The 25,819-nt window shown below is 41.5% G+C and overlaps 1 protein-coding gene across 2 annotated transcripts in view; it reads left to right on the forward strand.

Annotated features, from left to right (window-relative positions):
- ttyh3b (tweety family member 3b) overlaps positions 1–25,576 on the forward strand; it is a 30,563-nt gene extending 4,987 nt beyond the window's left edge. Inside the window, exons 3-15 of one of the 2 annotated variants that reach the window (XM_074687867.1) lie at positions 7,441–7,637; positions 13,922–14,033; positions 14,125–14,345; positions 15,020–15,115; positions 15,249–15,321; positions 15,486–15,561; positions 16,531–16,586; positions 16,761–16,853; positions 17,022–17,114; positions 17,201–17,337; positions 19,121–19,294; positions 20,747–20,822; positions 23,440–25,576. In XM_074687867.1, the coding sequence (XP_074543968.1) occupies positions 7,441–7,637; positions 13,922–14,033; positions 14,125–14,345; positions 15,020–15,115; positions 15,249–15,321; positions 15,486–15,561; positions 16,531–16,586; positions 16,761–16,853; positions 17,022–17,114; positions 17,201–17,337; positions 19,121–19,294; positions 20,747–20,822; positions 23,440–23,574 (1,539 nt within the window). In that variant the 3' untranslated portion in view covers positions 23,575–25,576. The remainder of the gene's footprint in view (positions 1–7,440; positions 7,638–13,921; positions 14,034–14,124; positions 14,346–15,019; positions 15,116–15,248; positions 15,322–15,485; positions 15,562–16,530; positions 16,587–16,760; positions 16,854–17,021; positions 17,115–17,200; positions 17,338–19,120; positions 19,295–20,746; positions 20,823–23,439) is intronic. The other variant, XM_074687876.1, reaches the window with a different exon arrangement.
- The last annotated feature ends 243 nt before the right edge of the window (positions 25,577–25,819 follow it).

Genomic DNA, 25,819 nt, shown 5'->3' on the forward strand with positions numbered 1-25,819 from the left:
AATAACACACACACACACACACACACACACATATATTCCCAGCTGTGGAAAGTAAGTCTGTAATTGGTATTTTGGATAGTTTACCACAGTTTGCACAATGGAAGACATAATATCAGGGAATTTTCAGAAAGATCAGAAAGAAAAATTGCTGCTTTTACATCTTTTGTGTAGTTAGAAGGTTGAGTTCATACCCCAAAGATCATCAAAGGCAGCACTTGATTAATGGTGAGCATTTTATGTAGCTTCCATTGTTTAATTCTTGTTGAAATTGTCCTGGCCTTGGCGCCAGTTTGTTAAAACCATGTGGCTGCTGCTGTCTTTCACACAGCCACTTCATTTCCAACGTCTAAACCAGATATCTCAAACTCCAGTTACCTGATGCCTGCTGAGCATCCAGTCTTGTCCCAAGGGGGCCACTTCAGGCTTTATGACAAAAAAAAAACAACTGTTCAAAAAACTGTACTTCTGAACATGAAGTATTCTACAGTCTTTTTTGGCTTTTCTTGTTAAATGCTTGACACCTGAGAGCGCTTTTTTTCTGCCAGCTGGGCCACGCTTTGAGGGAGGTGGCAGTTGAAACCCTCAGTATGACTTGAAGATAGACATCACTGAATCTGGACATATTCTTTGATTTGCCTCCTTTCTTGCCCCCTGGAATAAATTTGTTGCGTTGACAGCACTTTCTTGTGCTATGGAGCTCGTTGTGTCCCTGGTAGTCTTCATACTGCCCTACATGTTTAGTTGAATACTGCCATGTGAGGTAATACTCCTTAAGAACAGCAACTTCCTCTTTGCATACGAGACAGGTGTAGCTCTCCTTAAGCTGGACAGAAGTAATGATTCTCCTACTTCTCCTGAAACACTCTGGGCTTGACACCAACCTTTTGGTCTTTGAATAAGACATCTTAGTTTAATGACATTTTGAGGATGTTGTCAAAGTGCCAAATGTTTTTTTTGTTCAATTTCTGTTTGGATTTACACAGTGATTATGTTGTGTTCAAGGTCATCTCAGACATTGGATATTTCTTATTGAGTACCAAGACCAAGCCATGGTAGGCCACATTTCACTGGTATGAAGTGGACTGTATGAAATGTTTTTACGGGCCATGTCTGGCCCACAGGACCTCAGTTTGAGACCCCTGATCTAAACTTGATGTCTGCATGAGGTAGATTTCAACTCAGTTTTGGGATCAATAGCAACAGTTCCATATAAGAACTCTCTTTAAGTATCAGTAGCCACATTTACATGAGGATTTTTTTTCTTTCCGAATTGAATCTTTCTGAATGACTTTTCCGAAAACAATAGTATACATGGAAAGGAATATTCCAATCTCTGGTCTGCATGCACCGCTGTAATCAAACAGAATAGTCAATGGGGCATGCAAAGAAAAAGGTTAGCATCACGGGATTTATCAAAGACGGCGGACAACAGTTTTTTTTTATCACGGTATTGCAATACTCCGTATTGCGAGTGTCCATCCAGTCTTGAAATTATGTTCAGTTCTTCACAGTTTGGATCAAAAGCAAACTTTCCTCCAGTGCTGACGGCTCGCCGTCATTTTTAAAATTGAGGAACGTCTCTAGTTGCGTCTTATGTCATATCTGAGCATGAGCTGAAAGAACGCACACTGACAACTTTCTGTTTGAGTGGAAACATGAAACCTCGATCATTTGGGGAAAGGAATATTCCACCCCTGTGAAACCGATGAAATGTCCATTTGGATTGGCACTTTTCTTTCAGAATGAGGTGTATACAAAGGTTAAATTCTTTCCATTTGAGCAAATAAACCGAATGCAAACGGAATATTTGGGTCCATGTATACATGGCTACTGGTAGATTATAGACACTTGGTTGATCAGCCACCAATTTCACCTCACTTCCACTCTTGTACTTGTTCACCATGAAGAGGAACATTCAGCACAGATAATCCTGACTGCAAAGTGCCTTATGGACAGCATGATCCTTAAATATCAGAACATTTTGTCTTATTCTATTGAACGTCCTTATGTTTTCTGTTGTGATCATTGTATTTTGACTTTTTTCAATCTGTATGTAAAGTGACCTACGGTCATCTGAGAAAAGATAGCGATAAATATGACGTTTATGCAAGGTCAGGTTGGATCAAGTCTGTTTAAGAATAATTAGTTTGATAGCTTTGTAGAAATATCATTTTTTCCTGGGTGTAACTCCCGCTGTATTTTCAGATCGATGTCAAGTCACTGTAACCTGTCGAAAAGTGACACTTCAAACATTTAACAGGGTTAGTTTAGCCTGAGGTATTTTGTACAAATGCAGTCACTTTATAACTCGATCAAACGAGGATGTGCCTTCCCTGAACAAAGACTGTATTATTTGTATTTTTGTTGCCTTTGACCCTGTAGCACAGATAAATATCAGCCGAATGAACTCCAGGTCAGTCATGGCCTCAGGACAGAAGTTCAGAGCGGAGAAGGCAAGGCCAAACTAGTAACACACTGACAGGGAGAGTGCAAGGACAACCCGCTGAAGTGGAAGTGATTGATCCTGTCAGCTCAAACACACACACACATGCACACGCGCGCACACACGCGCACACACACACACACACACACACACACACACACACACACACACACACACACACACACACACACACACTTAAACGGCCAGATTGAAAGTAGATCACTGTGCCTGGGTGTTTAGCCCCTCCTCCAAGCCTGCAAGCTGATCTCCAGTAGTGTAGATGTGCACACACAAACTCACACAGACACAGACAGACACACACACACAGACACACACAACACACACACACACACACACACACACACACACACACACACACACACACACACACACACACACACACACACACACACACACACACACACACACACACACTTCAACAGCCAGACTCACCATGCTTATAAGTAGCTAATTGATCCACACTTAATCTGCACTGATGGTTTGTCAGCCTAACAGCTAATCTAGCAGCCATCATACACAGTGAGAGCGGAAGGGAGCAGCCTCAGTGAGCTGCATTCTTAGTCAGATTATACACTAAAACATAGAGATCATACACAATGTTTGAAAAGTCTTTGTATTACAAATTATTACCTACCTGACAGATCTCACTGTCAGCCAGCAGTCAAAATGACCGTTTTCAAATTATTGATTCTTTTTTTCATTGCAATAAATTGCAAATTCCAGCAGCTGATTACAATTAATTGCATGTGTAACGCACACTTATAATTCCATTATTGTGTGCGATTGTCCAGAGATGGTTCTGATTACTCTCTGACATTCAGTGGTCCCTCATTAATGTAACAGAAAGTAAACATTGTTCCCTGGGAACAATAAAGCAAACAAGCCCTCCACAATGTTTGCTGGACTGCCGTCAATTGACTGGAATATTTGTACACTCATTTCTATTGTCACTTATGTCCCTCAAAATTTCAGGAAAAAGGGGTTTTCCTCGAGGCTAGAGTCACAAAGCAAAAAGTATGAGGTTTATTATCATGCAGGACAGAAAAAAAACTAGATGTGGCTTAAGAGATTGCTTCATGATTTAAGTAGTCAGTAGTAATTCTCCTGTTAATTGGTGAAACAGAAAAAAAACAAACAATACACATCTCTTTGCTTGATATGGATATGGGTCACCTCATCGGGATTCCTATGATATTAAAGCTTAACATGATGGAAGGATAATGTGAAAACATCCCTAGTTTTACAGCATGAAGTTTCATTCTCATTCCACAAAGCTTAATGCATGTCACTCCCCATCATTTAAGCCCTCACATTGGTTTGAATGCACAAGAGATCTAACAATGCATTAGTGGAGCCCCGCATGCCTCAACCATAGCACAACATCCCCAGCACTAAGCCTATAGATAATAACACAGGATAATGCAGAGCTTATCCCCTCCTCATCTCCCGTAAGGATCCTCTCCTCCCTGCATCTGCTCTTCTTCTTTAACCTGTTGGAGAAAAGCAGTCTGGGAAAAAGCAACCAACTGACTGTCTCTCACTCGGTACTGCTCTTCAGACTCTCTTCCCTGGTAAGGTTATTCTTTGGTAAAGACAGAAGCACATGAATGCAGACTGTTTTGCACCGTTCTTACTCAAAGTCGAGAACAAAGTGACATTTCAACTCAAGTACTAAGAACATTTAAAGTGAGTTCAATAAAGCATACCTTCAGTCTTGTTAGAGACCTCAGACAATAGAGGAGTATTGATTCCTCAGCAGAGACTAATTGTTCTGGTTTAGACCGCTCTTAGGATATGATCCCTCTTCTCTCTCTTTAGACATCACATTACACCACTGCAGGTCAAATCCTATTATAAATCACAGTGTAGTCCATCCACTGTACTATTCTAGTGACCCACTATCTTGGCTGGATTGGCTGTTGCCCTCCAGAATTGAAACAGTGCCCTTTGCTGGCCTGGTTATACATCTGGCATGTTTCAAATGCTGACCTTATTGGGCTGCATTGTTCTCAGCGTGAAAGGGATTTGTGCCTGCAAAGACAAGTCAGTGCCAGCATATCAGCTGGCTCTTTTATGAATTGATGGTTTGAGTAGTTAGTTATGCAATGTTGTTGATGTCAAGGAATTTTTGCATCACATTTTGCATCAAGATAAGAAAAGATAAGATAACCCTTTATTAGTTCCACAAAAGGGAAATGTATAGAATAACAGTAACTAACAGGCAGTGTATAGTGCAAAAAATACATAATAATCTAACCATAAAAAGGCACAAAACATTTTAACTATGAGAAATAAGAAAAATCAGAATACAAGTGCGAAATGTGTACCCGGCCATAACAGAGGAAAACACTACATATAGAGCACTTACATAACGGTGAGTTAACGTACATGTTAAGGTTGCACCAGTTCTTAAATTGCACATTCAGAAGACAGAGTTTCGACATCAACAGGAGTCAAAGTGTTACTGGTGATTATACAGTTTGACCACAGCTGGGGGAAAAAAAACTTAAATATAAGGTGAGACACCGTGGATGAAGGAGCCTGTCACTGAACAAACTTCCCACTGATGTTAGAGCCTCCTGTACGAGGTGGGACCACAAAATCAGCATTCAACCAGCAATCCTTTGTTATCCTCAATGGACATCATGCTTAGGTTTTTAGCCTATTAGCCATGCCAGCAGCTGAAAACATGATTGATATCATTTTGATCTTAATCTCAGCAATCATCTGACACTGACCTGTTTGAAAACATCAAACATTAGCTTATAAATGGGATAATACAATAGTTTGGTCAGGCAGCAGCCTCTGGTGTTGAAGATATGGAACCAGTGTGGATGATATTTATCAGCATCATTAGAGCTATGGTGCATATTTACCTCCGCCAAGGAAGTTATGTTTTTGGGAAAGTCCGTCTGTTTGTTTGTTTGTGAACAACATAACTCAAGTGAAGTGATCAAATTTTGGAGGTGATCTGGATCACCTTGTGGATCCTGGATTTTAAAAGGATTCTTTATCACTGTGAGATAGGGCTGTTTTCACCACATGTGTATATAACTCCACGATAAATGGTCGGATTGCTTTGCAAAACAATACAAGACAAGGTCACCATAATTTCTGACAGATGTTTAAGTACGATCCAGATCCTGGCAATATTCAGGATACTAAGATCTGGAATATGAAATATGTACTGGCTCATCATAATTTCCAACACTGTCAGGTAACAAATTATTGTTAAAATCCCGCGACTAACACCAAATTGTAGCAGACAGTCTGCTAAAAGGGAGTATAACATTAAAGTAGGACTAAAGTGTTGCGTGACATTCACAATATGCTTAGTGGAGGTTTGTGCTCTCTGAGTGCTTTTCTCGTTATTTGCAAGGAAGCTGAAAAGCTCACCTTACCTTAGCTTCTGTAGCTTGGTTGACAGAAAAATTAGAATGTTTCCAATATGGCGCCACATTCATCAGACTTTTAAATCTCGCTGTAAAAACCAAAAGGCTGACTTCTGAGACAACTGTCTTTGAGATTTAAGCACATTACCATGTTTAAACTATCGTTAAGCTCAAAGCAGAGCTGTAAAGCATTGCCATAGACTTTTAGTGTTATTACCCTCCAAAACACTGGTTTACAACCTTTTATGGTTCTCTGTGATTTTAAAGCTTGCAGCCCTTCAAAATAAGATACTGTTACACCCATATGGATGGTTGTAAAAGTCTCTTGGTGGTAACCAGTTCAGTCTTTGTCTCCTTATTCCGTCAGGATTCAAGACAAATTGTTTTTTTTGCCAAAAGAAAAAAGAGGATTTGTGTTGTTCTGAAATCCCTCAGATAAACCATATGACCTCTCTTACGTGTCTCTGGGTAGAGGACCGCTGTGCTCTCTGATGTATTTTAAGAAACAAAAGCCTTCACATGTCTTGCATTTTTTAAATATGATGTCAGATCCAGCCCACATGCACACTTACACTGGAGGTGCACAAATTGCTGTAGGGTGAAGAAACCACTGGCTGGCAGTGAGGAAAAAATTTAGGTCAGCACAAAAGCGAGCCATTTAAAAGCATGTGAAGCTCAGGAAGTCTGTGAGGATCCTAGAGGTGGAGCTTGATTGTGTTATCATCCATGGAGGAGTCCCCAGAATCCCACTGGTGATGTTTGTCTGACTAGAACTCCAGCAGTGTACCCGTTTTGTCTGTTGTAAGTAGTTTAGCAGGTGGAGATTTTAGTTTTCCAGAAATGTGCTCATGTCTCTCCGTGGTCCTGCAGTACGATGACTTTTCCAGACAATCCCACAGGGGGAGGAAAAACCAACTGCCTGTGCTCTTTAAATAGTGATTTAATCAGTTTCATATTGGTGAAACAGCCTTCAGCTCTTTTCTCCCATTTCTCTCTTTTATTATTCACTTCAGTCATCTTCTTTCACATCATCTTCCTTTTCTGTCTCTCCAATCTGCCTCTTTTTTTGTTCCAAATGTGTCCTCCCCTCCTTCCTTCTTGTGTCTGCCCCAGCTACTCCTTCCTCCTTTTACACTTCAAAGCTTTTAGAGGGTGTGTGATCTGCGTGGTGGGTCTCTAGTGCACATAGCTCCCCAGCAGCATCCCTTCCGCTCATTTTGAGGAGGTGTGCATGTTTGATGGTGTGCAAATGTGTTTTTCATGGTATCCATCAGACACCCATTTAACAGCTTCTGTTTTCTGGCCTCAAATAGCTGTGAGAGAGGAATAGAGTTTGTGTTTCTCTAAGTGTCTGTCTGCTCAGGAAAGGCTGCATCATGTGGTCTGTCTGTGTATCCAGTTTCTGCTCATATCAGCTAATTTGCTTCCTGTGTATTTAACCGGCTTTCTAAATTGTCCCCTTCCTCGAGATAAGGACAACTCTCTCATATATGATGCTCTTGTTTACTAAACAATAAAGCCTACAGTGAAAGTACAACATAAGCTGCTTGTAACAGTTTCTTTCTCTGTCACTCTTCTCCTCAGTCCATTCTGCTGCTGGGTGCTGTGGCCTTGCTGTGTCTGGGCCTGGACCTCCTCTTCCTCCTATTCTACTCCTTCTGGCTCTGCTGCCGGCGACGTAAGAGTGATGATTCCTCGCATTCACATTCGCACTCCCAGCAGCCCAGCGCCGATTGCTGCTGCACCGCCTGGTGCGTCATCATCGCCACCCTCGTCTGCAGGTGAGAGGTTACCCCCGCTAGAATAACAGCTTCAAGACACTTCCGTTTTATTTATAAAACTCATTTAGAAACAGCAGAAGTGCTGCACAGTATGTGAAAAAAACAATACAGTGAAGACTGCAATTGTGCAGGAACATTGCTGGTTCAAAATGTAAAGATTCCTTTAGTTAAAAAAAAATCATTTTAGACTTGATATGCACCACACTTACCTGACAAGGCCAGAAAATCTATCAAAAGAATAAATCGGGTAAATAAAACATCTATGGCAAGTTTCTTTAAAAGAAAGAAATCCTATTAAAAAAATAACTAAAATACATTTCTCTTACCCAATTGGCAAATCTTGCATCACTTTTGATTATTAATGCCTTGAATAAGACATTTCTCTTGAATTGTTGGATGACTGTGGGTCTTTTGAGGTCTAATATGACATTTTTTTCTTAGACTAAAGCACAAATGCTTCCATTTCAGTTGTTGCAGTGCATGTTTTGCGGTGTGAGGGACAACAAAGAGGGCAGACCTAAATAAGGATGGCTACTGGCTATTTTACAGCCAATGGGCTATAGCCGCGTTTCCACCAAGCAGACCGGTTTGGTTTGTCTCGGTACGGCGTGCATTTTGTGGCGTTTCCACTGACTTATCCTGGGACAGATCCCCAAAAACCAAGACGAGCCAGCCTACTTTTTTGGGACCCTTCTGTATGTGTGTCAGACTGAACCGATCCGCTCTCGGAAGGTGGAGAAACACACTGCCGACTGTTGATTGGTCAAAAGAATCTTCACTTACCCCCACAGCTGCTGCATTTCTCCTGGGGGCACACAGACTTCTCTGAAACATAGCTTGATTGCACTTTGTATCAAAGAGCTACATGCCAATCACAGAGCGAACGAAATGCTGCATCTCTTCCATCTATGCTCTTTGTTTACTGTGTCACGTTTTTCTTCTTTGTTGGATTTATTAGCTGGGTAAACTGTGTCGCGCTGCTACGGCATCACACTATTGTTTACCAGCTGGCGCTTGCAGCATCTAGCTTAAACGCCTGCTTAACACGAGAGGGCACAGTTTGCTGTGGAAACGCAAACGGGATCAGGCTTAACTGTACCAAACCATGCCAAACTGTACTGAACCAACCCCGACTGCTTGGTGGAAATGCGGCTAAAGACAGCCAGAGCATGGTAAATCTAGTTAGGTACTCAACCCCTTATTTTTTCAATAACAAAGTTAATGAGAACTACACAGTGGTGCAGTGGGTAGAGCTGTTGCCTCACAGCAAAAAGGTTCCTGATTTGAATCCACCCAGTGGCCTTTCTAGTAGTAGTGTGCATGTTCTTCTAGCGCATATAGTATGTGGTTTCCCTTTGGGTGCTCCAGCTTCTTCCCGCAGCCCAGGTTGTCTGTATATACAACTTCGGAAAGATCAAGAAACTACTGATAATTTTCAGTTTCTCAATTATTGCTTTTTGTTGGGTTTGTGTTCGAGTAAAGTGACATTTGTGGTTTATTTCCGTAGACTAATGACTCAGTTCTGCTTTGTGCCACCCCTGGTTCAAAAATTGAAGCAGCTCAGCTTTGTTTGATGGCTTGTCACCATCCATCTTCAGGTCTAGAGGTCGGGCTGACCATGACCAGGATTTGACCTCGCCTGACCAAGCTGTGTGACATGGAGCACTGTTCTGATGGCATGATTCATGTGTGGCTGTGCAGAGATGAGTCTGTCCATTCTCAGTGTTGCTGAGGCACCTCTAGATCCTCTGACCCTCCACCAAATTTCATAGTGGGTGCTAGACATTGTGGCTTGTAAGCCTTTCTCAATCTCTGTCTAACATTAGACAGAGACTGGTGGTGGACAAAGCTGAAAACTGGACCATCCAAGAAGAGGACCTCACTCCAGTCCTCTGTGGTCCAGTCCTCATGGTCAGCCTGATGCTCACTGCATCCCTCTGCCAGTAAAACTAGCCATTGACCCTTCTTTACTTACTCTATACCTTTATTTTCAAGTCTTTTGATGTGGTTGATAGTTAGTTTTTGGTTTCTGTTACTTTTGAGGTACTAGTCTAGCTGTTTTTGCCATCCATCCATGCAAAAAGATTGTGATTTCCACATCAGTGTTTTTTAAACTTCTCCATGTTCAATAATATTTAGTTCAGCTGATCACCTTGGTATCCCATGGATTAAGGCGTGCACATAATGATATTTAACGGACATTGGAATAACATGTAAATGATTGAGAAAAAAAATGCTGTTGTCTGTTGGGTTTTTTTCAGAGGTGATTATGTTAACTTGTTGATGGGCTGGTAACCTGTCCAGGGTGTTCCATGCCTCTTCCCCTGTGACAGCTGGGATAGCCTTGTCAAGAATCCAGAAGAACAGAAAACAAACAGAGGTGGACCCTAATGCAGATAAACAAAAAAGGTCTTTATTTAAACTAAACTCAAAAATCCAAAACTCAGTCACCAGAAAAATACTCAAAGACTCACATGACCAAAAGACCCAGATTCTTTTCAAACAGAACATGCGCAGAACAACGATTAATGTTCCTTTAGATGGGGATATCCCAATAAGCATATACCCAAATGTTTGGGTTAGAAAAAGAGTAGCCCAGGGGTGATTTTCAGGCTTTTAAAAACCAGAATATGAGCATATTCTGATTTTTCCAAAGGGTTATTGGTGTTATTGCTAGTATTCTGAATATGAAAGGGTTACTGTCTGCATGTAAACGCAGCCAGTGACAAGATAAAGCCAAAACACAGAAACACTAAGAATAAACATAAAAGACCTACACATGACAAGAGCTAAATCAAAAGCCAAGAAATACACAAACCCAAAATTGAATCATGGCAAGCCTGTCCTTCTGTGACCCCAAGCAGAGATAATAGATAGATGCAGTCTGAGGAAGTAAATGTAAATACATGCCATGATTCCCCTCCTCACAGAAGTTTTAAGTAGTCTTGAGAAGTGTTCATCACTAAGAACAGTCACTACCTGTAAGTCACATTTTTTTTACTTAGGCAAAAATTCTCTCCTTTTAATTCTGGTCTTTGTTCCTACGTGGTTTATTTGACTAATGGGTACAAAAGGTTTTAAGTTGTGATAGTAGATTACTCTGACTAAAAGACAAAGGTCACAGTAATATCTCAGGTCAAATTCTCAATCAGAGTACACTCACTAAAAGTTTTTTTCATGTCCATTTTCATACTCACATTGTTATAAAAACAGCTGATAACACTGCTCACTCTGAAGCAGCCACACTTTTTCGGTCCATTTAAAGGCAGTGCAGAGGTTGCTTGTCTGCCTACAGTATGTTTCGTTTGCTTGACTTGATTGCTTGTGTTGAGCTGTATTAGATCTTACCCATAAAACACAAGTTCAGATCAGTTGAAGGCCAAATATGCTCTTAAGGGCTGTAGTAAAAGACAAGATGGTTGTTCATGTCCTTCTGCTCTTTGTCACTTTGGCAGCAAAAGAAAGAATGTGCTATGAAGATGAATTAAAGCAGTAAATACAGTGCTGTAAAGAAAAACACATGATGTAATAATTTTAAAGCTATCAGCCTGATTATATTGCATATTTAAGTCACTGAATGTCAGGTAAATAAAGTGCAATCTTGTTCTGTCCACCAAGCCATGGGACAATTGATTAATGATGTTTTCCTTTGAAGATATTGCAGGAATCCACTTCAGTTTTGTCCAACAAGCACAGATTAATAATCTGCTGACACTCTAACAAGCAGTTGTGTTTATGTTTATGGAGGAGTAAAAGGAAAAGAAGTGCAGGGTGGGTGGTCTGAGGCAACCCCTGAAAATGTTCAGATTTCTCCAAAAGCTTTTTTTCCCTGCCGTGTCATCATTTTGGAGATACAAGCTGAGGTTCACTTGATGTCTCAGTCTGGTTAAAGCAGCAAAGCCCATGTGGTTAAACTGAGAGCCAGCCAGCCAGGCCGTCACACTCCAGTGTTTGTGTTTACCTGACTCTGAGAACCGTGTGCACTCACTGAGATCTTTCACCCAAATGATCCTGTGTAGCAGCACAGGGAGTATTTTAACCACAGATACTGAGGCAGCATGGGATCTGCAACACACTCATACAGTACACACACTCATCATCCCTACAAACGATCCTTCTTTGATTTATTCCTCTAACACTTTTCCACCTCATGTCTCCTCACATTTTCTTCCTCTCCTCCCATTTCCCTCATCTCTGAGAGTCACCCTCTGTTATTTATCATTTCTCTCTGTTCAGCCTTCTCCCTGGCCTAGAAAGGTTGCCATGGAGACAGAAGCAGATTTGATGCAGAGACGAGAAATGAATAATACAGTCAGGGGGAGCCGTGCATGTGTGTGTGTTGGTGTGTGCGTGACTCAGGGCTGAAGATTGTTTTTGTTGCAGGTTTTAATATTTTATGATTTACGATAATATTTTTTGTTGAATCTTTGATTTGAATCTGAGGGTGTTCGTGAGTGTGAGGGTGTGTGAAATTGTAGATGCACATGTGCTTTTGCGGTTCTTTGTTCACAATATAACATGACATCATTGTTTATTTTTGGACTCAACACCAACCACATGTGGACTTCCTCTGTTTGTGTGCAGGTGCAGGGTGAAGCTGTAGGTTTGTGGCTTTTTGACTTGTACATGGATTAGTTGAAGACAAATGATTATTATTCAGATGTTTTGTTGTTCTCTAGTTTTTTTGGGCTGCTTATAAATTAAAAAAACAAGTCATTAGCTTGCTTCAGGCTCTTAGTAACAAGTTAAGTTTGTTAGGTTTAACATGTTTGTAACATATAAAGTCTGTATAGAGGTCTGTCTTTTGTCAATCCTTGAACAGTTTCTTAACAATGAAGTTGAGGATTACATTAATCCACCCTTCTCCTTTTACCAGAATGATATTTAATATAGAAATAGATGGTGCAGAGCTTTTTTCAGATTCTATTTTGGGCTTTTTCATGCTATACTGAGTGATAGGCAAGTTAATACAGAGGAATTACAGAAAACTGCCTCAGAAATGTGCACTGGTTTTCCTTTTTTGGAGAATGTATTTACAGAGTTGATCTTGCCAATGCTGCCTGTATGACTTTTTAACTTGTCTCTGCCAGCCTTCTCTGCCTTGTAACCCAAGCTGTGCATCATGAAAAGAGTGATAGGGGCAGGAAGTGTTTAACCAGAGAGGCAAACAAATGCAGAAGAGGGGAGCTGAAAGGTATTGGAAAGAGAAAGGAGTGGGAGAAGAGGAGGCGTGGTAGGAGAGAGTAAGAGGATGAGTAAACAAGAGCAGAGAGAGAGGATTTACTGGAACACCTGAGATGACTTGGAGGATGAAGGATGATGGTGGGAGGGAATGAATGATAGGAGATGGACGGATGAAACGTAGTCTACAATGCACATTTATAAACTCTACGTCTGTGTTCATCTTTATTCTGCTCCTTGTGGCAGCTGCTTTCTCTCTGTATTTGTTGTTTTGTGTCAAATGTCCTCGTAAAGTCCGTTTTACAGCTTTGAATCACTTGTACACATCCGCACAATGAAGTGTGTCTGCGGGTGTGTGTGTAAATCCACTGTAACACGGGGGTACTCAAGATCTAATGGGCTAGAATGAATTGCCCTAACAATGGCCATAAATTTCCCTCTGCAAAACTGTCTGGTGCTACTGTGCAAACGGAGGCATCATCAATACAAAGGGTGCAGTCATATACACACACACACATATACAGTACACACACTCTCAAACAGTACACAAAGACAAAGAAGGGGGCTACAAGAGCTCGATAGAGTGAGGAAATGAAAGCATAGGGAGGGGGCTCTGAGGGGAAAGAGGGGGTGTGAAGTGCTTTACGGCGGCTGAATGTGATGTTTTTGGTGTGAACATAGTGAAAAGGAACCAGGATTCTGCAGAAGCAGTGTTGGGGCCTTGAACCTCAGATATTGTAGCATGTGTGAATGTGGATGCGGAGCTGCAGAAGGATCATATTATGTGCGGTCTGGTGACCCAATTATTGTGTAGACTTGGCCTCTGTGTGTGTGTGTTTATATGTGTGTGAATCACTCCTGGTAGTCCTGCTCCTGCCTGAGGCCCAAGGGTGACACACAATGCAAAGAACACAGAGCTCAGCGCTGCCTGTTGCTGGTTTATAGTGGAAATACACTTAATAACTGAACTGTATTTGTTGTCTATGTGCCTAAAAATCCAGAGATTGGATTTTTAGGCAATCTCGATAAATATGATGCCATCTGATGATTGAATAAGTCATTGTGCTAATGTTCGACACGTCCTATTTTTTTTGCCCCTACAGTGCTGGCATTGCTGTGGGCTTCTACGGAAATGGGGAGTCGAGTGATGGAGCCAATCGTTTGGCATACTCCCTCCGCCATGCCAACCGCACCGTATCAGGGGTGGAGAAACTGGTGGGTTCCTCTCTCTAATGCTTCAGCAAGAAACAGAATAGAAAAAAAAAATGTGGTGCAATGGCAGCTCATCGCTGGTTCATGTCTCCAGGTGACAGACAGCGCCCTCGCCTTAAACCAGACCGTGGAAGAGAACCTAGCGCAGTTGGAGACAGCCTTCCAGGAGCAGACAGACTACGTGTCCATTGTCCAAAAGCTGCAGGGACAGCTTGATGAGCTGGTGAGGCTGATGGTGGATGTTCCTTTTTGGTCCAATACTGACATCTCCCTGGAAGACCTGGCCCGCAAGACGGAGGCTTTTGATTTTTACAGGTTAGTATCTTCACAGGATCTGAAAGTCAGGGCCTTTGATCACTGACATAACCAGCTCAGCCCTGCATTACCCCGTCAAGTTGTTTTGGTTCTCTCTTAGTAATTAACTAAAAAAGCACTTAGAGAGCACAGACCTCCGCCAAGCAAATTGTGATCTTCACGCAACACTTAAGTCCTACTTTAATGTTATACTCCTTTTCAGCAGACTGTCTGCTACAATTTGGTGTTAGTTGCAGGTTTGTATGATAATTTTTTACCTGACAGTGGTGAAATTAAATTTATGATGACCCAGTACATATTTCATATTCCTGATCATAGTATCCAGAATTGCCAGGATCTGAGTCGTACTTTTACATGTGTCAGAAATTATTGTGACCCTGTCTTGTATTGTTTTGCAAAGCAATTCGACCATTTATCGTGGAGTAATATACACATATGATGAAAACCGTCACTATCTCACAATGATAAAGAATCCTTTAAAAAATCCTGGATCCAGACTGTGATCTGGATTCCCTCTGAAATGTAATCACTTCTTCCTTATCCCATTTTGAACATTTCCTGAAAATTTCATCAAGATCTGTTTGTTACTTTTTGAGTTCTCCTTGGTGGAGGTAATAATCCTCTATTCACATGAAAACCTTGTTTAGTTATTTTGTATGTTGTTATGTTTACAGGTGGTTGGGGTATCTTGGCCTGCTGCTATTTGATGTGCTCATTTGTCTCCTGGTGCTGTTTGGCCTGATACGCAACTCTCGGGGCACTCTGATTGGGTAATTTTCTTTACATCACGGTCTAAAATCTGCTCCTATTGGATGAGGCTTGTCCACAGTGTTAAAACTGCCTCACCCATGCATGTTATCGAGCTGCATAATGACTGAAATCATGTATTGTTATGTCCTTCAGAGTGTGTCTACTGGGGGTTCTGACTCTTATAATCAGCTGGGGGTCTCTCGGCCTGGAACTGGCTGTCGCTGCTGTAAGTGTAACCATGGCAACATCGCCAGGCTCTCTGGCTCTCTGCAATGATGTAATCTTTTTTTCCCAACCGCTCGAATGAGCAAGTGAGCAAGTTGTGTGTGTGTGTGTGTACTGCGCTAATGTTGCTTTGGCTTGATGTGTCGTGTGCTCACCCTCCTACAGTCAGCCAGTGACTTCTGTGTTTCCCCGGACACCTATATCACCAGGGTAACCAAGGAGAATGCTGTCATCAACCAAGGTATGCAGACAGGAAAAGAAAGAACAAGGACCACTAGCATGTATTTTAATCATTTGAAAAAAATGTTTCAACCTTTGGTCGTCTGAAACCTCCACCCTGCAAACGTGATTAATCAATAGAAGGAATGATTATGCAAGCGTAACGGAAGATTGGTGGAAATGAAAGAACAGAAATGATCGACCAGTGATCCAGTCATGGGACAAGTGTAGATTTACAAACCAACAGGAAAATCTTGAATAAACTTGAGTCCCCACACTGACAGTTGAAATTTACCCTGACGTGCTTCTTCTATTTTAAGAAATAAGTGTGTGTTTGTGTGTAAAAGTGTGAGTGTGTACCCTCACTGGGACTGGGTTTGACTGACACTGTGGTATTGAAAAACTCACACACTCTCTCTTTCTACTGACTGCAATGCATCAGCAATCCTGTCCAACACACACACACACACACACACACACACACACACACACACACACACACACACACACACACACACACACACACACACACACACACACACACACACACATACACACACACGCGCGCGCGCACACCCATGCACACACACACACCTCCTTGCCAGTCCCAGTTGATACAACAAAATAAATAAAATATTAGGAGCTCATTTTTGTTCTCACTCAGGATCATTATCTGATTTGCTTTCTCTCTTTCTCTTCATCCTTTTACATCCCTCCTTACCTGTCTTGCTGCTCCACTTCCTCTTCTGCCTCTTTCACTTCCTTGCACTCGTCTAATGAGTTCTGTTGTCTGTCAGTTGTTTTCGCTCAGTGGAGCACAGATGTTACCTCTGAAACACACACAAACAAACCAAACAAACACACACACTCACACACACACACAATTATGCTGAGGAGAGATAACAACCTTAGAAAGGTTTAATGTGGCTTGTTTGGATTGTTTTAAATGTTTTGTCATTCCATTGATGTTCATTTTTTGGTGCATTCTCAGACATCTTGCAGTATTACCTGAGGTGCAGCTCTGGCCAAATTAACCCCTTCCAGCAGGTAAATTCTCTCTTTTTCTCTCTTTTTGGATTAATTTTTTGGGTTCTACTGTTTTCTTTTTTCTTCACTACAGCTGATTTACCTGGTTGAACCTGTAAATGTTATATCCAAAATGTCTTTATGTGTTTGTGTGTGATTGTTTGTCATTGTCATGTCTCTTTGTATGTTCTGTAGAGGCTGTCAGGGAGTCACAAAGCATTGGTGGAGATGCAGGATGATGTGGCAGAGCTACTGAGATCAGCAACACGTGATTATGCCAGCACCAAGGTTTGTGTGCTGCATGCATGCGTGCCCAGTGTTCTGTAGGTCTTTATTTTCAAGGATGAGTGAATCCGCTTCAGTGGGAGCGTGATGAAAGTGGCAGTAAAAAACACACGTGTTCACACAGCATGTGTGAAGGATGATATCTATACTTGCCTCATGTGTGTTTTGCAGGGAACTCTCGAGCAAATCCAGTCCGTGCTGAATTCCACTGAAGTTGGCCTTCACCAGCTGACCGCTCTGGTGGACTGCCGCAGCCTACACATGGTGAGCCACTTGGTGTGTTGTGGTTAAAACCTCAAGTCCAACATTTTCGCACACAACTCACTCTGTTGCCCTTTCCTGTCGTGTAGGACTACGTCCAGGCTTTGACTGGGCTCTGCTACGACGGTGTTGAAGGTCTCATCTACCTGGTTCTCTTCTCTTTTGTCACTGCTCTGATGTTCTCTTCTATTGTGTGCAGTGTGCCGCACACCTGGCCTGGGAAGAGGTAACACTCACATGACAGACATACACACACACATAAAGTGTTTTGAACGAACACAAAAAAAAAGTTTCTGACAGCCTTTGCAGTCCTTTATTTATTTATCTAATCTGTACACTAACAGCTAACATGATACTACTTTTAACCCCTTAACTGTATAACTGAATCTAAATTGTGCTGAGCAGATCAGGAAAATCAGTAAAGAACCTCCTCGGAGCCCATGCATGTCACTCTTTACGTATATTTGCCTCCTGAGCTGATTGTATCCTCCTGTTAGTCTCTCTGCCTGTGTTTGCATCAATCAAGTTTTCTCAGCAACTTTTTCTTTATTTTATTGTTTTGTGTCAGCATTGTCTGTCCGGCCAAATTTTGTGTCTACGTTCGTACATACTTTTTAGTTTCCATTCTCCACTCTGGACTTGGAGCACCGATGTTGTGTTAGATTTTGTATCACCACGTTTTTCTATTTTTCGTTGTGTGCCCCACTCCCTCCTTCTGTTCCGCCCCTCTTCCTCCTCTTTCCCTGTCCTGATTTGGAAAATGCTTTGGGCTTCAGCGAATGACGGTAGATAATGAGGAAGTTAAAGGACCCTATGGTCTATTAAATAGCTCATTCAAACAACCCTGCACTATTTACAAATGAATCACTGGGGTGAACTTTTTATGAATTATGACACCGGGCAGGCTGTGCCATGAAAGATGCATAAACAAAGGTGTTTTATGTTGGTTTGTCAAATGTACATGACCAGTAAAGGTAATGTATGACCAAGTTCAAGTCATGTCCCTGAATACAACAACAATAAAAAAATCTTATGGGGGTTGGTTGTTATTAGTCTGACTGTGCTGCAATGGCTGACTCTAACTAGTGAGCTGTACAGCTCAGCTCTTGTTCTGTTACCTGAGTTAAACTCCTCCATCTAGTGGCCAGTCAGTGCAATAACTCCACTCGCGTCTTTGTCTTCCCAAAAAGAAAAAAAAAATTAAAGGGCAACAAAAGTCTGATTAATATGGTCTACATGTGTACTACCATGTGATGGATGGTTGACCCATACATTTTAGAAGCCATTACATTTCTGTAGCCAGAGATCCAACTTCCAAATCAGCACATATCTTATTTGATGCCTCAATTTTACGTTGCTGGCCTTTTTTTTCTTTAAACATTTTTCCCCATTTTATGGAAAATGGTTTCTCCTAAACAAGCCATGTTACCTCCTTTTTTCCTAATTTATTTTTGCTTTGAGTTTCATGGAGCACTCAGCAATGCATGACGTATTTTAAAGAAAATGAATTGTTGACATTTGACTTTGTTTGGACAATTTGAAAGCACAGTAATAACCAAAAGTGAATGTTGACTAAAGATGGCTGCATGAAGAAATTAATGCATGTTGGTTTCAAGAGAGCTTTGAGAATATCAAAGTGTCTACTATCTGCTTGCTATTTCATATAATGAGGCCTATCTTCGCAACAAATACAGTGTTATGGGTTCACTCAGGGCTGTGTAGTATAAGAAACCCCACTGTGTTTGTTTTGGTCTTGTTTTGTCGCTAAAGGCTGCCCATGCTCTTTGTTTTCCTGGTCAGCTGATTTGGGGCTCCAGGTGTGGCCGTACAGTCTGTTATATTAAGGGACTCTTCGTAGTGCAAGTGCATCTTCCCCTCTCCCTGAACCTCCTCTTCAACCACTTGTTTACACTCTGTTGTCTCTCTTGGATCTCCCTCCCCTCTAACCTTTCCCCCCCTCCTCTTCATCATGCCCTCTCGTGCCCTGCCCTCACCCTGACCGATTGAAGGACGGATGAGGAAGACGGAGAGGACGAGTCGGGTGCCTCACGGGGCGGTGTGCACGATAACCTGTACCGCGTTCACATGCCCAGTCTCTACAGCTGTGGCTCCAGCTACGGTAGCGAAGCTAGCCTGCCCGCTACCGCCCACACTGTCAGCAATGCCCCCGTCACTGAATACATGTGAGTTAGCATCCACTGCTAGCTGGAGGCTAGCAGGATCAATACACTGCCTGCTATAGGTAGCTGCTTGCCCCTATGACCCAGATTAGGAGCATAGCAGCTCTCACTGCCTGTGATACGTCAGTTAGAATAGCTAGTTTTACCATGTTAGGTTCGCATGTCCTTTGTGACACTCTGTCAGCAGTATTTCACACACAGTGAGTTAAAACCCTTCACTAGTTGTCCCTATGATGCTGATAAAATTGCTGCTTGCTGTATCAGCTAGCCTGCCTGTTTCAGTCCACACTTTGTCAAAGTATATTTCAAAGAAAAGTCAGGTTTGCACTTTCCTTGGCAAAAGGTAAAATGCTCACCCTGCTTGATAAGTGACACAGTTTGCCACTGTATTGTTTGCTTTGAATACAATAAAAATACAGAAGAGACAAACAGGCAATGTAGTTCTGTATGTATCTGTAGTCTGCCACTGCTTGCTTCTGTTTGAGCACTACTTTTAGATCTTGTGCTGTTTGCTGCTGAGAAATAACTCCAGCTCTGCAGCAAGAGATAAGAACGTAAAGCTTGCCTTCAATCTGAAAGTCTTGTGGCACTTACAGTTTCTTTGGACCTTTAAGGACACCATTTACATGTTTGAGCCATAAACAAACCCTGCATTGTTAACAGTGATGTCTTTAGTCTAAAGGTCACAACAGGGCTTAGGGGGGATTTTCCTCCATCCACTTAGCCTGTGAGTCACTTTGGTTTGGTGCTTCCTTGCATTCAATTTATGTCATGTTATACTTTAGGCCCAAGTTGAGCTTTTGCATGATTAGACAAATGTGAGTAAATATTTTGCACTTTGTGTAGAGAGAATAAGAAATCCAGCTTGAAAGCATTTCTTGGTAGTTACATGAAGTATTTAATTGTTGCAAGCAAGTTTGGTTTGGGTTTACTTGGAGCTATCTGGGTATCCCCTTAAATACATATCTCTTTGCTGTTATACTGTGAGTTACAAATGACAACATACATCAAAGTTTTATGATTGGTTGTGCTGTGTAGTAAAAGTACCAAATATAAAGGGGATAGAGCATTTGAACCTTAATGAAAACAATATATTAATAAAAGACATCTTCATCATTTTAATTGCTGCATTGAAGCTGGATAATGTGTATATCAAAGAACGTATTTAGAGGATCCCCAGACTGAAGAGTGCACTGAACCGTAGTAGAACAAATGTTTGTCTTTTGTGCATTGTTTAGAGAGAATGTTAAGTATGTCAGACTGTGGCAGTGTAATTTAATCCCTGACCCAAAGGCACCACAGAGCCTAAGCCCCTCATCTGTAATTATTACTGGGGCCATTTGTCAGAGAGGCATTTAGCCTGATCATGAGCAGACTGCAGATCAGCTACAGATCAACAACTGGGCACCAGTGGCAGGGTGACCACATGCAGTAACCTCTTATTCTATAATGCAGGAGCCAGAACGCAAACTTTCAGAACCCTCGGTGTGAGAACACCCCCCTGATTGGCAGGGAGTCCCCTCCACCCTCTGTAAGTGCACACTTTCTAGAACACACTCTCCCTCCACTACCTTCCCATACCCACAATGCATCTGGTTTACATTAAAAATTGTAGAAACTCCGGGGGTGGCATTTTATCATTTAAAAAGGCACTGAAATAAGTATGGTGTCAATAAATGTTCTTGTATCCTACATCCTATACTTCTGTAGCATGCTAGTGTGGATATTGGAAGGTAGTCCCCTCTCCCTACACCACTGCAAGTGTACTTTGTGCTCAAACTAGACCGTGGTCATGGAACGCCTTCACGAAGGTCATTTTGGCAGCCTGGGATAAGTTGGAAGCCTGTTGCAAGCGGATATGCACTTGCATAAAAAGAGTGCCTGGCCTCTTTTGACAAGTGTAATTGTTGGGTCATGTTGGACACAAAGTTGTCCTCTACTTCTGATGTAAGTGTCTGGTTGGTGCTATATGAGGAGAACATGCTGACCATGGAACACTTATGACTAGCTTAAAGACTTTACTGAGAAAATATCTCTGAATCTTTTCTTAAGCACAAAGACATAGTCTTGCAGGTGTCTTTGTTTTAATACTTTGCCACTGACAGGTTGGTTTATCTTCCTTTGATGTGGTGCTGCTGTGCCGGTAGCTGTGGATATTTTATGGCATGGTGGAAACTGCCTACATTTGGGGCTACTACAAAGTGTATTACTTAAAAACATCATCACAGGACTTAGAATTAAAAATGTGATCACATTTTGAGCTGCTGTGGTGCAGCCAAAAAAAATGCCCTGTCCTAGAGTAATCTCAAGCCCAAACCTCGAAAGTTCCCGCCCCCTCCCTTGTTCCCACACTGTGTCTATGTTTGCATTTTCTTGTCAAGGTGTTACATGTCCTCTGTTTCTGTTGCCCCTTCACTCTTCAACATGAAACAATCACAGGAGCACTTTTCCCACTTCCTCTGATGAACTAAAATGGCCTCCATTGATATTAGTGCCGACCGGGCCGCTGTCCTGTACCAGAGCGCTCAGCAGTCATCAGGTTCTGCACTGATACGAACAGTATCACTTCAAATAGTGACTAGTTAGCTGCTGATAAAAAAACACTAACTCATACCAGGCTAACCTTCTACATCAGAACTAGAGCACTAACTACAAAGCACTGACTATGGACCACTTCTAATTTACAATAACATCATCCAGACCTAATCAGCTGTCCATGAGTGATTGTTTTAATCAAAGGCCCGGCTGTCCAAATGACTGACCACAGTTCATCTGCTCTACCTGTGTGTGTTTGTTCACCCTCCACCTATCTATCTATCTATCTATCTATCTATCTATCTATCTATCTATCTATCTATCTATCTATCTATCTATCTATCTATCTATCTATCTATCTATCTATCTATCTATCTATCTATCTATCTATCTGTGTCTTTTTATCAATAATCTCTCACTCCATCTGTCCCTCATCATCTCTTATCCTTATTTTTTTTGTCGTTTTGTTTCTTTTCTTTTCTTTTCTTTTCTTTTCTTTTCTTTTCTTTTCTTTTCTTTTGTTCTTTTCTTTTCTTTTCTCGTTTTTACCTCCTCCAGCTTTTTCTTACCTTTTGTAAACTCTATTTCTCTTCATGTCAGTGTTTTTCATTGTCTCATTTTACTCCAGTCTTCTATCATTCTTTATCTATAGCTGCTCATCACTGTCTCTTTTCTGTATATACCCCTTTTAATCTCTACAAGTCCCTGTTTTTCTCTGTTACTTCCTCTTGTTTTATTTATAATCATCTGTCTACCTTTGTATCACTGTTTTTTTCTTTGTCTATTTTTCTATAAACAACCTCTTTATTCCCTTTTCTTTGTGTACTCTTTCTCTCACTAATTACTTTGTTCTCCACCTGCCCCTTTAGCTTTCTCTGCATTCTCTCCATCACCACCTTCTATAAATTCAATGTTTTTCAACTCTTTTTGACCCCTGAAGTAATATCATCTCTATTTCTCTTTATTTTCCTTCTTGCTCATGTCTAAGTTTCCATCTACTCGAGTCATTCTCTTCAACTATCTCTCTCTCTCTATCTCTACATTTCATATCTCCATTTTCTTTCTTCTCTTATTTTCTCTTAAGTTGTTTCTTCTTCATTCTGTTTCTGTCCTGTTCTTTTTCTTAATATACTACTGCCTCTTTTTTTTACCTTGCTTTCTGTCTCCGTAGCTATTTATGTCTGTTTCCTCTTAATGTTTCTTTCTCTCCTGATCTTCATATCCATCCATCTATTTCTGTATTTCTCTCTGTCTCTTTCTGTCTCTGTATCTTTCTCTTGGTCTGTAAACATCTGCCCAAATCTCTACTAGTTTTTTTGCCATCTATCTTGAGCTCTGTTTCTATCTTTTGGTCTTTTGTTATCTCTTTGTCACCTTCTCATGGTCTAATGTAAATGTTTACCTCATAGACTGTTGAACATTACTCTTGCTGTTTTTCAGTTTGAACAAGGCTTAATCACAGTCCAAACATGTTTCCTGATGTTGTGTTGTTTCCCTGTATCTAATTGTCTCACACTTGTATATCTTCCTCTGGTTGTCCTCTTATTTCACCTCCTTCACTTGTCTCTCCTCCCTTTCCCTCTTTTTTATTTCCTCACTGTCCTCCTCCTCAGTACACCTCCAGTATGAGAGCTAAGTACTTAGCCACCAACCGACCGGACCAGAACCGACGCTCCGTTCCCAACGACCAACTGGACCCGGCCAGTCGGCCTCACCCCACTGCCCGACCACAGTCCTCAGTTCACTAGAGACTGGGGTCTTCCAGATCATCCTGGTACTGCCTAAATCCAGTTCTCAAAGCCAATACACAAGAAGCAACACAACAGAGATGAGTGTTTGAAGCACCATACGGTTTGTCAAGGTCTGCTGAAGTTCACCAATACACAAAAAACAGGACTCATCAACCAAGCACCTCAGCAAAGGACTGCACTTTGATGGTCAAACTCTTCTTCTCACCTATCAGTTAGAAAAAAATTAAGCCGGACTCTGTCCCTGCAGCTCATCATTTCTGCTCCTCTTCCTACCCACAATGCACTGCGGTTAAAGCGCCTTGGCTATGTCTCCAGTTACTTCTTGTCCTTTCCACTGCTTTTCTCCTCCACTGGGATCTGTACACTGCCCTCTAGTGGAGCCAGCCATTCTCACCACCCAATGCCCCTTTCCACCCAGATGGCACACTTACACATAAACAAAAGCACACACACACACATAGACAGATGCACACACACATAATGTACAGAGCTGTAAATAGCAGACATGTGCTTTACTCTGATTCCATGAAAAACAGACTGTTGAATCATAACAGGTGAAGTAGTGTGGTGTATATTGATCATGAAAACCTTTGCTGTTTCTCTTCTTCAGACACACACACACACACACACACACACACACACACACACACACACAGAGGTGAACACACAGAGGCAAACACACACCCACACACACATGTATAAACTATAAGCCAGTAAATCAGAAAGCCATGTTTAGATGGAAGCAGTACCCCAACATACACATTAGCCTAGCATTGTTGTCTTACTAAGACTTGAATCGTGAGCTTAAAAAGCGTGTCCACATCTTTCTTTGTATTTGTTTACGTGCACATGCAGTAAACAAGTCAAGTAATGCATTTTTAATACGAGCCAGGAGCCCTGAAGTGGAGTGACTGTCGAACTTTGGAACCTAGTGAGAGATGAAGGACACAAGAAGGCTCAACCTGTGCCAAAAAACTCTTAAAAACAAGAGATGCCTGATTCTGTCCTCTTCTCCTACTGCCTCCGGATATCTCAAAAAGGGAAAATAAAACCTCACTCGGAATGTTTTCCTTCTGAGAACAGGAAAAGACACTTGAAACAAGAAAAATGATGGATTGTAGTGGAAAACTTGCTGAAGAGAATTGTGACTACACATTTTGCAAGGTGCTATGTCAGCAAGTTGAGGTCCCTGAAGGATGACCAGCTCTGAGGAGGGACTGATTTTTTTTTTGTGACCTTAATGTTGTGTTTATATTCAGGGATGTTATCAGGAAAATTTTACCCAGTAAAAAGAAAACAGCTTTCCATAATTATAAGATGGAAATTATGTCCAGAAACCTGTAAACAAAATCATGTCCCAGCTAAAAATAGTTACAGAAAAGTGTTTCAAGTAAAGTCAAGGATGTGGGTGTCTTAATGTTTTAGCATAAGCTGGAATTCGGGATGTGAAACTGTGACAAACTGTTGTGTTTTGTTTCTTCCTCTTTAAATCTTGTGCTTTTATTTTGTTAACTAGTGGCCTCAGATTGACATCAAGCCACATTTTGTTCCTGTATTTTATTTTCTATTGTTTTTACCCACAAGCACAAACTCTTCTCAAGATGACTCTGCAAGATGGAGAAGTAAAAACACACTGCCTGGGACACTGCCGGTGGATTCTGTCCTCCCGCTCTGAAACTCTCTGTACAGTGTATAAAACCTGTATCTGTGAACCTGTGTGTGTGTGTGACATCACTGCAGCGTGATTGGCTATTGCTCTATCTCAGTGTTACTGTGTGTAAGTACAGTGATCAGTGTGTCTGACTGGCAGCAAGCAAGGGCCAGCATATCTAGCCTAAGTCATTTACACAGACATCACGCATGCTCTCTTTCTCTCTCTCTCTCTCTCACACACACAAACACACACACACACAAACACACACACACACACACACACACACACACACACACACACACACACACACACACACACACACGCACACACACACACACACACACACGCTGTACAGACATACTCATTCAACACGTTTTCATAAACCCATATTTTCCTTCTTACGTCCTGTTTACATTTCCATCTAGAGCTGTAGTAACTACACATCCCTCCACCAATTGTGACATCACACCAATATCCATTTGCATTATGGGTGATGTAGTAGGTAGTAGCTACATTTCAGAGAGGCCTGGAATCTAGTAATTAGCCTAACATTAAAACACATTTCAACCACCCATTCCTGTACAGCAT

This window comes from Halichoeres trimaculatus, unplaced genomic scaffold (genome assembly GCF_033239565.1).
Source record: "Halichoeres trimaculatus isolate MK-OKI-2021-1 unplaced genomic scaffold, fHalTri1.1 fHalTri1_scaffold_2, whole genome shotgun sequence".
Classification (NCBI taxonomy): domain Eukaryota; kingdom Metazoa; phylum Chordata; class Actinopteri; order Labriformes; family Labridae; genus Halichoeres; species Halichoeres trimaculatus.